This window comes from Anopheles funestus, chromosome 2RL (genome assembly GCF_943734845.2).
Source record: "Anopheles funestus chromosome 2RL, idAnoFuneDA-416_04, whole genome shotgun sequence".
Classification (NCBI taxonomy): Eukaryota; Metazoa; Arthropoda; class Insecta; order Diptera; family Culicidae; genus Anopheles; species Anopheles funestus.
The window spans coordinates 99,764,098-99,780,042 of NC_064598.1; the positions used below are offsets into that span (position 1 = coordinate 99,764,098).

At 43.4% G+C, this 15,945-nt stretch overlaps 1 protein-coding gene across 1 annotated transcript; it reads left to right on the forward strand.

Moving 5' to 3' along the window:
• Nucleotides 1-552: 552 nt before the first annotated feature.
• Nucleotides 553-15,852, forward strand: LOC125763496 (mitochondrial carrier protein Rim2). Its single transcript, XM_049426753.1, has 6 exons — nt 553-1,463; nt 8,848-9,121; nt 10,105-10,304; nt 10,398-10,671; nt 12,178-12,437; nt 12,529-15,852. The coding sequence occupies exons 1-6, from the start codon at nt 1,417-1,419 to the stop codon at nt 12,656-12,658; spliced, it is 1,185 nt and encodes a 394-aa protein (XP_049282710.1). The 5' UTR covers nt 553-1,416; the 3' UTR covers nt 12,659-15,852.
• Nucleotides 15,853-15,945: the final 93 nt, after the last annotated feature.

Consider the following 15,945-nt stretch of genomic DNA (forward strand, 5'->3'; position numbering starts at 1 on the left):
GAAGGTCGTGTATCTTATCTCGTCTAGATCGGCTTCCCGTAAAAAGCATTTCATTATCTGTTACTGTATTTTATGAATGCTCTTCAAGTAGCTCAATGGTACTCCTAAGCAGCGCAGATGCTGTTTAACGAGGTTGTCCTGTTCTCAATTAAATTTTCATTTTTCAGTGTATTGCGAACAACTTATACATTTTATCATGGTTTCCAATTTATTGTATGAACATGCCACAAATGCAGCCACCAAAAGTTTCGACCAAACGGTATTTTTTCAAAATATCCCCTGAAAAATTCTACCGTTCTACATCGGTCCATAGTCCTACAGAGTTACATTGACTTTTAGTATTTCTTTGTGCAGGACGATCATATGATTCATTGCAGAGTAAAGAGCTGTTTTGCTCATTACTACGAGTAATCGAAATGGTTATACGAAACGCAAAATAATCTTCAACGACGCACTTCTCACAACCCATGTTGTTGTTTATTGCTATTCCAACAAGTTGTCAAAAAGGCCTATTGCACCAGCTCGGCCTCACGGTTCAAAAGATCTCGGCTGAAGCTGTCAGCCGAAGCATTCTCGTTCCGAACGTCAAGGTGTGCGGATGTGAAAAGAAGTTACTGCGACTAGTGTGATCAAAAACTATTCAGTTGAAAATAAACTTATAATTGGAACTATTGAAAAGCGAAAATAATATTGATTTGACTAAATTGCTTGCTGTGAAACCGTACATTGAAGCTATCGTACAATTTCGTTCACATCTGTGGCACAAACATAGCTGTTTTCGTGTCTATTGTACGTGGTGTGTGAAAAAGAAATTGTGTGTTACCCCCGTTGAGTGTGTATGCGTGTGTAGGATAAATCAAGTGAAAGAGGGGCTTTATTATTGTTTTCACCCTAAATTGTTTGCCCGGCATCATTCGCGGACACGATTATTATTTCCGTTTTGTTTCCTACTTCTACGCGGTAACATCCCCCCAAAAGCACGCGTTCTGAGTTGGGTTACATCACCGCGTAGTTCGCGGCACGGCGCTGTGCATTTTCGCCACAAGGCGGACGGCAACGTGAGCCTGGAATAGGGCTAATAGGACCCGGGCTAGAACGGCGGTGGGGTTGGCTGTAATAATTGGCACATCCTTATCAGCATAAGTGAAAGCATTACAAAGGAAACACAAATGATTGGATTCGTTTCGTCACGAGAGTAAGAAAAGCAGAAGTTTTGTCCGTGTGTGTGTGTGCGTGAAATTCCATAGAAACGAACCTGGTGACTGTGTGCGTGTGTGAAGTTTTCAGTAAAAAAAAACACTGAAAAATAAGAAACATTGTGCAGATACATTTTTCTTACTTCTTGATCGTGTAAAGATAAGAAATAGGAGGCCTTCGGAGGCAAATCTTCACAACAAAAGTCATCGCCGATAAATTATGTCACAGCGTGACAGGGAATCCTTCATTCACTTATTCGCCGGAGGGTAAGTGTACTTCACTTCGTACTATTTTAGTCTTGCTGAATTTGCATTACAGATTAGAAAACTCAACCCCCTACAGGCACGAGTTCAATGCAAATAGTGTGATATGCAAATGGGAAAGTGCATTCCTTGCAGCTAGTCACGGGGAGCAGGGTGTTTTTTTTTCATCTCGTAGACACACTTACCCCTCGATACAGTGGTATGCGTGAGGACTCTTTTCTGCCTTCGCCTCGGCAATGGGAAAGGGACGGTTATGGTCTTTGCCTACTTTGTTATGGAGGCTGGTGCGTACGATACAAACGACACGTACGCACCACCGACTACCAACGAGCGTAGGCATATCGGTTCAACACACCGCACACGATGGGCTGGAACAGGTTTATTTTTGTGGGTTCAAAATTGGGCCGGTTTCGACCATAATTTGCGACGCAATAATACCTCCACAGAAGGGCTGTGAAGGGCCCGTACAAACGAGGTGAAATGGATTTGTGCAATTCCAGAGAGTAGATGTTTTATCTTGTTTACTCACAAGCGCCACCATTGCAAGGGCGCATATATGTACATACCGGCTATGGGTTGTGATATTGTTTCATCCCCTGACACTACTATTACAGCTATGATTATTTTTAGCTTAGAAAACCGGTGGCCGATTGCATTCCGTGCATTCGCAATCATTGCTGGCTGGAATATTTGCTCGTTAATCAGAATCCGGCTTGCTGCCGCTGCCATGACGCGAACGCCATCTTGGGTCATGGAGAAGAACGAGAATGCGATATAGAACCTCGCAAAGGAATGAGCTAGATAGATACATAAAGGAGTTGCAATAATTTGAGACGCAATTTCATCCATGACCTTGAATCTGATACATTAGAACGTCGACGGAGTGTTCTAAACTTCCGAAAACTGCCGATGCATCCATCAAAGTGGTGTTGTCACGTTGCATTGCATAACCTCCCTTCGATCACAGACATTCGAACGAAATTCGAAACGAACAACACAAAATGCGCTGTTTATTTGATACTTTTAAGGTTGTTGGTTGGTGATGTAATGGAAGGTGATTCTATATCGGTTTTGGAAATCGTGGTCATTGGGTCAAGAGTTTGCGCTTTTTCTTAAAGCGTTATATCTGCTTCTAACTAAGAATAGCTTACAATAGATATTTTTAGTAATTAAGAGTTTATTTTCTGTGGATTTATTGTGAACATAATAAAGGTAATATGATATAAAGACAAAAGCAGGAATCGCATTTTCCCAATAGACATCTGCTTTTACGTATGATTCATTTTTTGAATGATCTTCAGGAACTGCAGCTTATCTTGTGATTTCTTATCATGGCTTCGATTAGTTGTCGTCTTGCTTGGGGTGAAGAAAGAATCATTTTTAATTATGGAAGAGACCACATGTTCCTTATTCCAATGCTGTAGAACTTGTTGTCCAATGCCACGCAAAGTCGTCTCGCGTTATTGAGGGACTTACGTTAGTCCTCGGTTTGTCAGTTGAGGACAGTCTCGTGCAAATATTCAACGACTCTCGTGAGTACCACACATCTCGAGATGTTGATTAGTATTCTGTTCGCGACCTACCTCGCAAACCTGTGTACGCCCTACGTCAACTCTGGCTACTAGAATTATTCACATTACGAAATTTACTACACGCTACTGACGGGAGACGGCGCGAGAACGTGATTTCCACTGTATCTGCACGACGCCATGTTTTAACGAAGATCGTCGTGTGTTGAATGCCGCGGTATGCGTAAACGCACAATTGCTTGCACAACTACAACTGCAGCTGTGTGAGCTGCTGATGACCGCGAGCACAAGATATGGGCAATTGGATACGATCAAGCTAAAAATAGCCGTGCTGTTGTTGACCACACACCAGCAACCCTGCGTTCCTTTACGATGGGCCCTTTTCGCTCGCGAGCTAGCAGAAGTTCACTTGCAGGGCCTTGTTTTTTCGTTTCTTAAGGGAGGGAAAACATTTAGGTTGTTTGTCGCGTTGATCAATTCACTTTCATTACGGTGGATTAAGGTGGCGCAAAGTGTGCTGCGAAGCGTCTTGTAACGATGACTATCCTGTCCCTGCCGGAGCTTGATCACCTTGCAAAAACAGTTGCATACGGAAATCAACGGAACATTGACAACGGGGATGTGTCGTAAAATTGTGCACACAAAGCAAGAGAAACACGTCTGCCAGACTCGAAACACTCGCGTGTAGAAGGTACATCCCCTGGGCCCATATTTCGAAACATGCAGCATAACTATCTCCTGAACCACCGTAAACCGGTTCGAAAATCACGTTTCCGTAAGGTTTCTGGGAGTAGTGAGTGGCCCGAATCAAAAGAAAAACATGTTTCGATGGTTTTTTTTTTCGTTGTAGCTTCTAAATTTGCGATAATGCGTGCGCGATACTGGCGGCACAAACCAAATGGAACATTGATAAAGGGCATACACTCAAATAAACCCGATGCGAGATTCATTCAAAGCGATCCATTTGGACACACAAAGTAAACGACTCCGAAATAAATAAATAGCCGATAGGTTCTGACCCTACGGCGAGATCTGTCCCGAATGACGTCCGTTCGAGCGTTCCGACGTGTTCCAAAAATACACAGAAGAACGGATCGCCTGATCTGCCGTCGTTCGTGGAACGTGTCCAGAGCAGCAGCGAGATTAAACCAACGGCTGGAGGGATTTTGTTCTGAAAATAATTGTTTACCATTATTTGCACCAGTCATGTTATACCCTGTTGCGATTAAACCTGCCGCCGGGATTGGTTCCGCTGATGATGATGTTTAAAAAAAAGGCCAAACCATAACGACATTCTGATTCGTCGAATTCGGGCGATGAAGCAGCAATTCTCAAGCATCATCGCAGTTCCAGCCTCCTTGTGGCAGATTGGTGTATCTCTATCTCAAGACCTCTCAAGAGCTCGGCAAGTATTCTTTACGGGAAGATCTATTGGTGAAGGTGGCGACGATGTCTAAGGGGAAATGATTTGATGAAGCACGTCGCGTCTCGATCCAAGCTTCCCGTACGGGTCAACTGACCCCACCGGTATTGATAAGGGAAACCGACCACCATTCTGCCTCATTTCTTCAGCCTTAATGCAGCGACATTTCCAGTATTAACCGGACGGTATTAACCGGTGGTACGGTGTTGTGTTAAGTCGTGCAAGTCACAAATAGAGTGGCACTTCTTGAGAGATCCCTAGCCCACACGTTACTTAGCGCAAAGCCGATGGATGAAGCAATATAGCAACCGTTTCGATGAGTATCTTCTATTTGCGAGCAAACACTCATTGTTACAAACGTTAGATACTAGTGTTTCATTTTACTTATTGTGCCATAATTAACATATCTTCGGAAATGTAATCCTTTTGCCATCTGCAGAAGAGTATGAAAATGTAAAAATTTTCCATGCGACATATCCCGTCAGACGTATTGATGTAGTTCATAATCGATGGTATGCTAATTTGCTCGCAATCGACGATGATGTTGAACGGGAGGGCGCCAACCTTCATCCGGTGTCTGGAAAATGGAATCTCATCACCCGGAACGGAAGCATCAACTGCGCCATTCGCGTGCGCACTTGTTTGAAGTAACAGGTCAACGACAATTATCTTCTCCTAGTAGTGTACACAGCACCACGTATGTACTACTTGCTGAACGTGTCGATCAGACACAATGCACAATGTTCTGACGGAATTTGCTGTAAGTTGCTAATTTGTCCATAAGAGCAGCGAATGACACCACCTTGCACCATTGCTGATATTTATTACGTTCATTTGCAACGGCAAAATCGCGGAAAGAAAATTAGTTCAATCCGGAATTCGAAGTTCACGAAACTGGTAAACTTTCGTCGACATCTTCTTGGGGCGTTGTAGTTGCTAGATTTAAATTGAACGCTAAGTGGCGAATAAACATAACGATCACATCGTTCCAAAAATGAGACAATTTTGTACATTGGAGGAGTTTGGATCGATGGTCCAAGCGCGTTATGCAAGAAATGTGTGATATGAAAAAGTAGAAATTGGAAACCTAATTGTATTGATCAAACGGAACGATGGAGCACATTCGTTACGCTTTTAGGACAGATTCCGTGACAGAGACCAATTACGTTGACACATGAATAAATCCCCAACTTGATATGACCTTCAGGAACGTTTACGAACTTTCGAACGATAGTTGATGTTCTTTTATTTAATCGATAGTCTTGCTTTTCCGACTTTAAAACTTTGAAGCCAAAGACTATCAGTGGAAGATAAATGAGTTCTTCATCGTTCAGAATAAATGAAAATAATAAAGCAGTTATCTAAGTTATTTTTCCCATGATGTCTTCTCTTTTATGATTTTTTTCTTCTCAACTCTCTATTCATGTTACGGCTCTTATCAGCATCGTGTGGTTTATATTATCACAGGTTTATAGTACGTTGCTTAACATGTTTTATTTATTTAACATTGTTATTGCCACGATAAGATAAGATTAGGTTGGATCGTTTCTAACGAGCTGCGAAACTATGGGGCCATTTTCTATGATATCTTTCCAATGTTCTTGTTTTTTTTTAAATGGAGATAAGATGGCAGTGGGACTACAGGTTTTGTATCTTTCATGCGACACAGAGTTGTAGATGTGTGTCCGTGTCTTTCAACCTTTGAGCTCAACGTACCACGACAGGTGACAATTGCACAGGGATTTAATTTTGGAATTGTCTGATATATACGCTTATGTGGGACGCTTACAGGAGACATGATGTGACACACAAGGATTAAAAACGGAAGTGTTTCTTATACCGTATGTCTGATGATTCATGCAAATCAAATCTACAAACACAGGATAATAACAGAAAGAAGTCGATACAGTTGTTGTCAGTTCTTTCTTTTCGTAGCTTGTGTGTGTGTGTCAGGTTTATAGCCGCGATCAAAGGTCGATGGCAAACGTTTCTTTATTTACAACAAAAAAAAGCAAACTAAAATAAGAAACACGCACAAGGACGCGTACTAGTCTACCCCATGTCAGCCAATACTGATCACTTTTCCTTTTGGCTGTTGATCCGTTTGCTCTTACATTCATTTAGCACTCTGGCACTCAGCTGTACACGACATCGCAAGATGCACACAACCCGCCCGTAATGTCACAGAAACGATGTGGCATTAAAAATATCGAAAACCTGTTGGTATATTTACTCATGGCGGGGGTTTCCACTTGCAATCATCTTACCGAATATATGTTGGTAGCGAGAAGAAGGGGAGAGACGTTCAGGGAGACCAGGACGTGCTAAAAATGGGAAACAAAACCATTTCGATTGAGGAGGCAGACTATTTTTTCATTATAGAACGTGTGGCAGCTTCTTCGGACATTTCAAGTTGTGTTTTCTTGTGTGCATCGCTCACGCTTCTTTCACATGTTGCTGTTTAGAACGATTTTTATCACGCAGAGATTAGAATTTATTTAACAGAAAGCGTCTAAAACATGGTGTGATATTTAAGATCGAGGTGACAACATTTTTGTTCGTTAAATGTCAGCCTGTTTGGTTGTGCAATAATGTTTGCTCTGCTTGCTTTGTAGGCCTTTCGTCCTTCCTGCCCTAGGGCAGCTGGTTTCCTGTTGTGATCTGTTCAGCCTTACTCCCCGTGCGCACAAACAGATTGTGTTTATTATTGTGATGTGTTGTACGTCTGATTGTTGTCGCTGGTGTATTGCATCGATTGTGCCGAGCAAATGGCAAACGAAATCATCAACCACACCCACGAACGGTTGCTGTAATTAGACGAAGCAGTTTAAATTTTCGACGATCGCAACTAAAAGGAAAACATCCACGCATCGCTTCATGGTTGATGAATGATTTGGGGCGAAAAGTAAAGAACACAGCAGAAATCTGGCGCCACCACAACAACACACACACGCCAAGGGGGGTGATCATGTTAATTGGTATTCTCTTATCGTGGACTACGCTCAGGCTCTAGAGGTCGTTGTTGTTTGTATTTGAAATCCGCCTGGACAGGTAAAGGTAGTGAAAGCGATGGAAGGAACAGCCCCGAGAGGAAGGTGGTGTGGAATGACCTTTTTTGCAATGACACATAAAAAAGCTGCATAAACGTCGGATTGAGATGAATGGCGGTTGCCTGTCGGAGTCGACTCCTTGGTCACGTAAGCCCACTTAAAATGGGAAAGAAAATGAGAACAGGTAGGAAGCTTCTTGCGAAAGAAGAAACTGTTCATTTCATTTAGCGAAGTAGCGACGGGATGATAAGAAAGTGTTTCCGGCGATTCATGAAGAAAAGCCGTATTGATTGTGTAAAAGAATCACAACAGCCCCATTATCGAAAGAGCAAAAGTGGCAGCTTCTAATGAGCTTTTCCTTACTGGTCTGGGTGATAATCCCTACCTAACCAGCGAATAATTGCCATCCTTTTTATTTTTAGCCTCATGTTTTCATTTCAAACCGATCCGGAATTAGAATCAGCGCCCCGAGATAGCCTGCACAGTGGTGCAATCTTGCTGTTCGAGATGTGGCGGTTGTCGATCATCGTCAGCAGTATCATGATGTGTACTCGGTTTGTCGACTATTTGAAAGGATCACGCGCGATCGAGCTTGCTGTGGATGATCGCGTGTGGTATGATAGCCGCAAAAGGGGTTGCTAAAAAGGGCAGCTTAATCCGGTACACAATCTTACCCGATCTGGTTTTCAAGCAGGGCAGCCAGCCGCACTGCAGAACACTGCTGCGCTGCACGTTGTTGACGAGAATCGAACATCATAACGATCGGTATCAATCGATCGAACGAAGTACGGTCTAGTCTATTTACGAGTCAACTCACGGCCTATGAGTTGTTGTCCGAGAAAAAGATGGCGTGAAACGTATGGACAGACGTCTCCGTCCGTTGTTCGCTTTCTTGCGATGGAGAGTGAACATATTTCAATTTGATTGATTGATCGGTTACGCAGACAGTGACGGTGTGGTACCGCGACAGGAGAGCAAAGCAAATCCACACCAAGTGCTGCTGATGCTGATAGTGGCCGGCTGTCAGTTCTCCTGGGACGTAAAAGAATTAGATGATGTCTTTTATTTACTCTTGCTTAGCTTTGCGCATCACGAATTGCCTTTAGCGCACATTGGTTAGTCGTGGTGCTAAGGGCTGATTAGGTTTTACGGGGTGTGACGCGTTTTGGAAGAAGACCCATTTCGAGCGTAATTAATGATGAAGTGAACACAAATAACTTTGGAAAGCAATCCGGTTTTGGCCGGGAAAGGTTCATCCATGCTGTCGTCATTCTTACAAGGCTAAAAATTACAACGAATTACTTTGATAATGCTAAGAAAACCAAAATCGTCTTAGGCTTCTTGCAGTGATTAATTGAAATTTTCCATGCTTGTTTTCGTTTTAGTATCGCTGGTACTGCTGGCGCCGTAGTGACATGTCCATTAGAGGTGGTAAAAACACGTCTGCAAAGTTCGTCGTCATCGTTTATCCATGCGGCCACCACCACTAGACATCCGCTCGTTACCGATGGAGGGAAATTGACCGATCATCATCATCACGTACGTCACGTGTCCGCCGTCAATAACGCATCCTCAGCATCCGATCGGCATCACAGCACGGCCCGCCATCATCAGTCCCGAGTATGCGCTAGCACGATCCTGACCCGTCGTCGTCCTTCGGTAGGTTTTAGTAACGGAGATTAGAACGAACCAGTTTTCATAAGAATATGTTGCTTTTGTGCATGCGCTGCGCTGAAGGATCTTTGACATCCCTATGACATTAGGTCCATGGTCGAACGGCAAGCCGCTTCAAACTGGCTCGGAGCGAGCACATACGGGTCCAGTTCTCAAACTGTACTTTGGAAGGCAAATCTAATGTAGCGCACACACGGGGTCACCACTTCTACATGCTGGACCTCCTCCCTTTATCCCTATCATTGATACTGTGTTGCATAATCTTCCGGCGTGTTGGGGGAAAAACAGACAGCTGTAATGCGATTGTAATGCACCCGTCGAGCCGTGTAGGCCAATCAAAACCAGAGTCAACTTGTTTACTAGTCTGGTTTTAAGCTGGACGCAGAAAAGCGAACCTGTAAAACAATTGATGATAGTGGCGCAGCACGTAACCTTTTAACCGAGCACGAGCCACCGATCTCTCTAGCCGGGCCGGTTATCAAATCAGGGAGTGAAGTGGTATGATGCTACTGAAGGAAAATCTGGACCAGTCCGGTTTGAACTGGCAGAGAAGCGTTCTAGTTGGGAAAAAAGGGAGGCCGCCGCCACCGTGCTGGACCTGTGAGGCATCATGGGTCACGTAATGATGTGGCCAATTCTGTTCTTATCGCCATGTTTTTACCAGCGTACTTTTACTCCTTGTGGCTGAACGCAAATGAAGATTGCTGTGAAATATGGGCGACTTGTTCTAGATAATTCCTGAGCGGCGGAAAATTACCAATCAATGATACCAAAAATAGCCAAATACAAGCGAATCATCTGCGGGCACAGTAGTTGTGCGAATGCTGTTTTACGACATGTATGCAGCATTTTTATCTTGACTCGTTAAGCAAATATTTGTACCAACGACTATTGTTACGCCTGTTTTTATTTATCTGTGAATCTGTTGTATAATAAAGTGTCTCGACATTTTCTTATTACCGTTTCAGATACTGGCCATTCCGCAATGTGGTTTGTCTACCTCGGTACAATCGATTAGTATCTGGCAATGTTTGAAGCATATCGTCCAAACCGAAGGATCACGGGCCCTGTTCAAGGGTCTCGGCCCGAATATCGTCGGTGTGGCTCCTTCTCGGGCAATCTACTTCTGCGCATATTCTAAGACAAAGAATACACTGAACACTGTTGGGTATGTGATTCATCCATTCATATTTCTAAGCAGATTGTCGAGGTAATATTTATTTAATATTTTACCCATTTTCCTTTCGTACACATCAAACAGAATTATTCCGGCCAATTCCCCCTTGGTGCACATTCTGAGCGCATCTTGTGCCGGATTCGTTTCGTCCACGGCTACCAATCCGATATGGTTCATCAAGACGCGAATGCAGCTGGACAGCAATGCCAACGGTCGGATGACGGTAGGTGAGTGCGTACGGCGCATTTACGAATCGCAGGGAGTCCGTGGATTCTACAAGGGCATCACCGCCAGCTATGTCGGCATCTCGGAGACCGTGATCCACTTCGTCATCTACGAGGCTCTGAAAAAGAAACTGGTATGTATCGAAGCGGCCAAACCGGCAGCTCCCTAATCGCATCAAATGCCACTTCTCTTTCCACTTCAGTCCTCCGGTGTGCTTTATGCCGTTCACATTGTCCGCTCGCTCATCCTGTGGCGTCGTCGTCCATCATCGTATCTGTGTGTTGTTCATGTCATTGTTTGCGTGGTTTCATGGTGATGCATGCTTCCTTAACGCTAGAGCTCCTAGCGCAAGTGATCTCTAATACTACCGAATGGCACACATCTCGAGAGAGAAAACGAGAGAAGAAAGAGAATGATAATAGATGGATATGACCAAGCCATACCGAGAAAAGTGGAAAAAGCCCCACCCCACCCACTGCACAGGGTCGTGAAAGGCAGAAGAATAAATGGTGGCAACGGATATCCGGTGGTTAGTCCGTATTCCGCGAGAAGCGTAAGAGATCCCTGGTAAATTGTAATCAGCGGCAAAACATTTCCTCCTATACACACTCAGTCATAGTTTTGTAGGTCGAATGCTTTTCGTACGTACGTGAAGCTGCGGAGACCCACACCCAAACAGACAAGAGACAGAGAGAAAGGGAGAGAAAGGGAGAGATTGAAAGATGGGGAAAAACTGAGAGATAGAGGAAAAGCAGCGAAGAACATCGCCTCCTGCGCGTGCTCTGGCTTCCTCTCCAGACTTGTGTCCAAACCCCATGGGCCAAGGTATCGTTGTGTTCTGGGTGTAGCGTCCAGTTCCTAGCTGCGCTGGGTACCGTCAGATCGTTGAAGGAAATCCGATCGTGGAAATTGAAACGGCAAATGACAGAATTGTATATAGAAATTAGTTTTCCGATTAATTGAGAAACGTACACGCATTACAAAATGCTCACTAATCGAATTTCCTTTGATGCGTTTTGATGGTTCCCTCGCTAAGTTCTGCAGTCGTCTACACCCAAACAGCAAACCAAATTCAAACCAAATCATCATCCACCCACTTTGCCACGTAAAGGGCGCACGTAATCGTTTCGTACCATTTCAGAACCGCCTCTCATCATCACACTCGATAAGCGCCTGTGTCAGTGTCAGTCTGAATGTTATAACCCACGTGTAGCTCGTGTTGAGACGCAATCTCAGACGCGATAGAACAAGAAACAAGTTACTCTTAACATTTACTTTATTAATTCCTACTCATTAAGCGAATGCCTACAAAACTCTCTTGCTCATTCTCATAACGTTACCATCTTCTGGGCTGGGGGGCGCTGATCATCTCGTTCGAAACTGTTGTCCTCTGAACATCGTACTACACGATACGTTACACACTTACACATACATACACATACATGCACACAAAAAAGAGGAGCAATGGCCGTTAGGCCAAGTGCTCGTCGTTAGCGGGCAAGAGTTTCGAAGGTGACGTACGTCCTGGTAGCTGAACGGCAACAATGCGTTGCCGCAGAAGAGATTTGGTTGCGCGATCACAGAACGTTGAGTTGAACTAATCTCCATTTTTTTCCTCCTTGTTTCGCTACCGATATAGCTCGAGCTACGTCAGTCATCCCCGGCTGCTAAAGCCATTTCGGCCGGAGACTCTTCAGCTGGACGTGAAGGTGGTAAAACGTCACGCGACTTTCTGGAATTCATGGCGGCCGGTGCTACATCCAAGACGATCGCATCGGTGGTGGCGTACCCACACGAAGTCGCTCGCACACGGCTTCGCGAAGAGGGCAACAAGTACCGTAATTTCTGGCAGACGCTGCTTACCGTGTGGAAAGAGGAAGGCAAAGCCGGCCTCTACCGGTAAGTAAATATAGCACTAATGCGCTACATTGTGTCGTACATGAACGTTAATGTATGTTTCGTTTGGTTTCGTTCTATTATCTCCATCCAGCGGTCTTGGTACCCAGCTGGTACGACAGATTCCGAATACCGCGATCATGATGGCTACGTATGAAGCTGTCGTGTACGTGTTGACGAACCCGGCCAGTGCCAGTCTGTTGCCAACCGGCGCGGGTAACTGAGATCGGGCTGCCGCTGGGCTTCAGGCGCCGCTCGAGGGGGAAATGTTACGAGACGCAACCGTCGTTGGTGACTTTCTGTTGCAAGAGGATGATGCCTTACCGCCACCATCGTTGGCCTTGCTGTCGACTGCTTTGGCTACACTGGTGGAGAGCACACGCAACATCAGCAGTACAACAGCCACCGATGAACAACAAAACCCCATCGTTGAGGCGCCAAGCACGGCCGTAGAAGAGGAAACGGTGGGCACCGTTAGCCCTGCATTGATTGTGCATTGTATTTGTGATTTCTTCGTGGATCTGTAAGGTCTAGGGAAGGGATGATATTACTGTGGTTTTTGATAGTATGTAAGTTTTGCCGATAAAACGAGTAGATTTTAGCGATGGGAGGGACGAAACATATAACTAACTACAGAGTATGGTTAGAATGAGTATTTATGCAATTTAAGGACCCGCCACTCATTGGCGTTGAGAAAGCTCAGACGGAAGCGCAGGAAAGGCACACGAAGAACGCAACATGAGGGAAGCTATATTCCTGCACAAAGAAGTAAACCGGATAATAGGGAATAGATTCACAGGAGCGAAAAGGGTTCACCCTTCTCTGGTGGCACCTTTTTTTGTCCTACATAGACTGATTGTTCGTATGATGCAAGCATATGCTGGAAACGGAATCAAAGAAATCATAGCTGATTGGTTTTACGTTAAATTTGTATGTTTATTGTTTTGTTTAAATATTTCACATTACGTTCCGTTAGTAGAAGGTATATGTCCTTTCGTTGATACGAATGCGGTTTATTTTTCTTGATCATAGTTTCTTCCGTTATAGCCGTAGTGTGTTAACTGCGTAGGAACGAGTTAGTTCTATTAATGGTAGCATTATATTTGTTTTATTTCCATACAAGAACCCTAAAAACGATAAGGATGTTTTCCTTTCTTTCGTACTGTTTATTTTCCCGGTTTTAACACTTGACAAAACAAACGGTATGAAAGGATAAGGAGAATTGTTTTCTGAAGCGAGGGAGTTCAGGGAAAATTATATTAATTTTTTGTCGAAACTCAATCCCGCTTCATTAGCGACTATAGAAACGAGTGGTGAAAAAAGCATTCAACACAAAGAGGAAGAATGCTTAACACCAGCAAAAAATTCCAAACGAACAACGCACATCTACCGTTTTTGTTACGCATGCATCGGTGTCAATGTTGCAGTGGTTATGGCTAAAGGGACAGGTTTTTCTTTTTGCTATGATAGAGGCAGACAATAGCTGTAGAGAAATAAAGCTGAATCTTCCATTTGTGCAATGGGACGGAAAAGGTTAATCTTATTTGCCATTTAGAACAATTATGTTAATTGGGCAGGATTTGGTGCGAAATAATTGGTAATTGCTAGAGAGAGAGGTACTCTGTGAGACAAACAAGCAGCACAAACAGTCAAAATAAGTACAAATAGGCTTTGTTTTTTTTGTACCACACCGTTTGTAGTAATAGGTGCGAATGTCTGTTCACGGACGTGCACAGCAACAGCAACAGGACAAATAATGTATTTACTCTAGTAGCCCCTCTTCAGCTCTGTAGTTTGAGGAAGCCAAACAACAACAGCGCGGGGTCACACCATTAGTCGAAAATACCAAAATGAGTCATGCGTTGTGTCGTATGATGAATGTTAAAATCCTATCAAGTGCAACGAATATTCGCTCGCCATTGGAATGATGTTATTCAGTGTGTCAGTTTGGAGACGGAAAAAAACTGTCGACATCCGCCGTGTTCGTTCATGGGCGTCTGATTGGCGTCAGAAAAGGCGGCTAGCAGCCTTAGGAAAATTGCACATTAATGCGCATTGGTCGGCTTTGCGTTGTGGCTAAAGAAAAAAACAAACGGACATGCATAATTAGTGTTTTAAAAATAGCACCGGGTCATCCAAGATCAACAGTGTGTTTCCAACAGCACGATAAGCGTCAACAAAACCCCTTAACCACGTTCTCCCCCCCATATGCGTCCAATTGATATGGTGCCCTTCATACGGTACACACAGTAAACAACCCGATCAACCGTTATTAATAACCAAAAATTACAAATGAAGTGCCAAACCACCGATCCAATGTGACATGAAATAATAAGTCTCCCAGCTTGTTTTCGACCTACCCTAAGGCGTGGGAAAGGAACCTTTACACATTTGCATTGATGGCGTAATTGGTTTCGGTGTCTGTGGGATTTTTTGTTGCTGCTCATGAACGTACGACGACCTTTCTGCGGTTGCTAATCTGGTGATGGCTACATGCCAGTAAGATCCGGACCATGGTCATGTTCCCGCTCGATGGTGATGAAGATAATGCATAGTGACGATGATGATGATGATGTAACAAAACAATAATTACCGAATTCTCTAGCAACGAGACTTAATAATGTAGAGTACAAGCTTAATGAGCCATAATCACTTTCATTCATTTATGCTGAACCTTTTACGTATCATTTAATGGTAGAAAGATTGCGCGTGCCCTACGGGGTGCTCTCACGGTGCAACAGTTAAAATTTGATCGTTACTTATTGGACGATGATAGTATCGTTACGTTTCCGTAGCAAAACATTAATCCTCGCATTGGGGTGAGAAAATAAGTCAGTAACCAGCCAAGAATTTAAATGTCCCTGTGAAAACGCAAGTTAACCTGATATAAAAGAGCATTAAAAAAAAGCGATAGTAGTTTACCTAAATGAAACATGATCCCAATCAACGAAAAATGCTTATGCGAAGGATTTACAGTAGCAGTAGTACAGTACGGAAGTTGAACGTTGCATTGCGAGTGTGAATGCGGATTGTTACCGTATCACACCCTCACTCAGTGATCCCTTGCAAATGTGGAGGATAATTGTTGCTTTACATTGGAAGTGAGAGCCTTCGATCGGGTATCGTTTACGTTTATTGATACAATATCTCTATACATATACACCTAATATTGCATACACCGTATACAACAAAAGCGCATTATTGTAGAAAGTACATATTTGAAACAAAACTAGCAGAAGAGAAACAGAAAACAGAAAACAAAATTGAAAGCACGAAACAAAACAAAACAAACAAAAAAATGGAAAAAGTGCATGGAAGAAAAATGTGTTTATTGAAACATGATGTTATTTTGTTTTCTATCGTTTTTTTAAATGAAATGAATTACTATATACATATGAATAAAGTTAATCCAAAATAAGCTATGGGTCTGTTAGATGAGATAGAAAGAAATTGATCAAATTAATAAAAAAAAATCGATCTAACACGGGAGATATTAAAATTTACGGTTTAA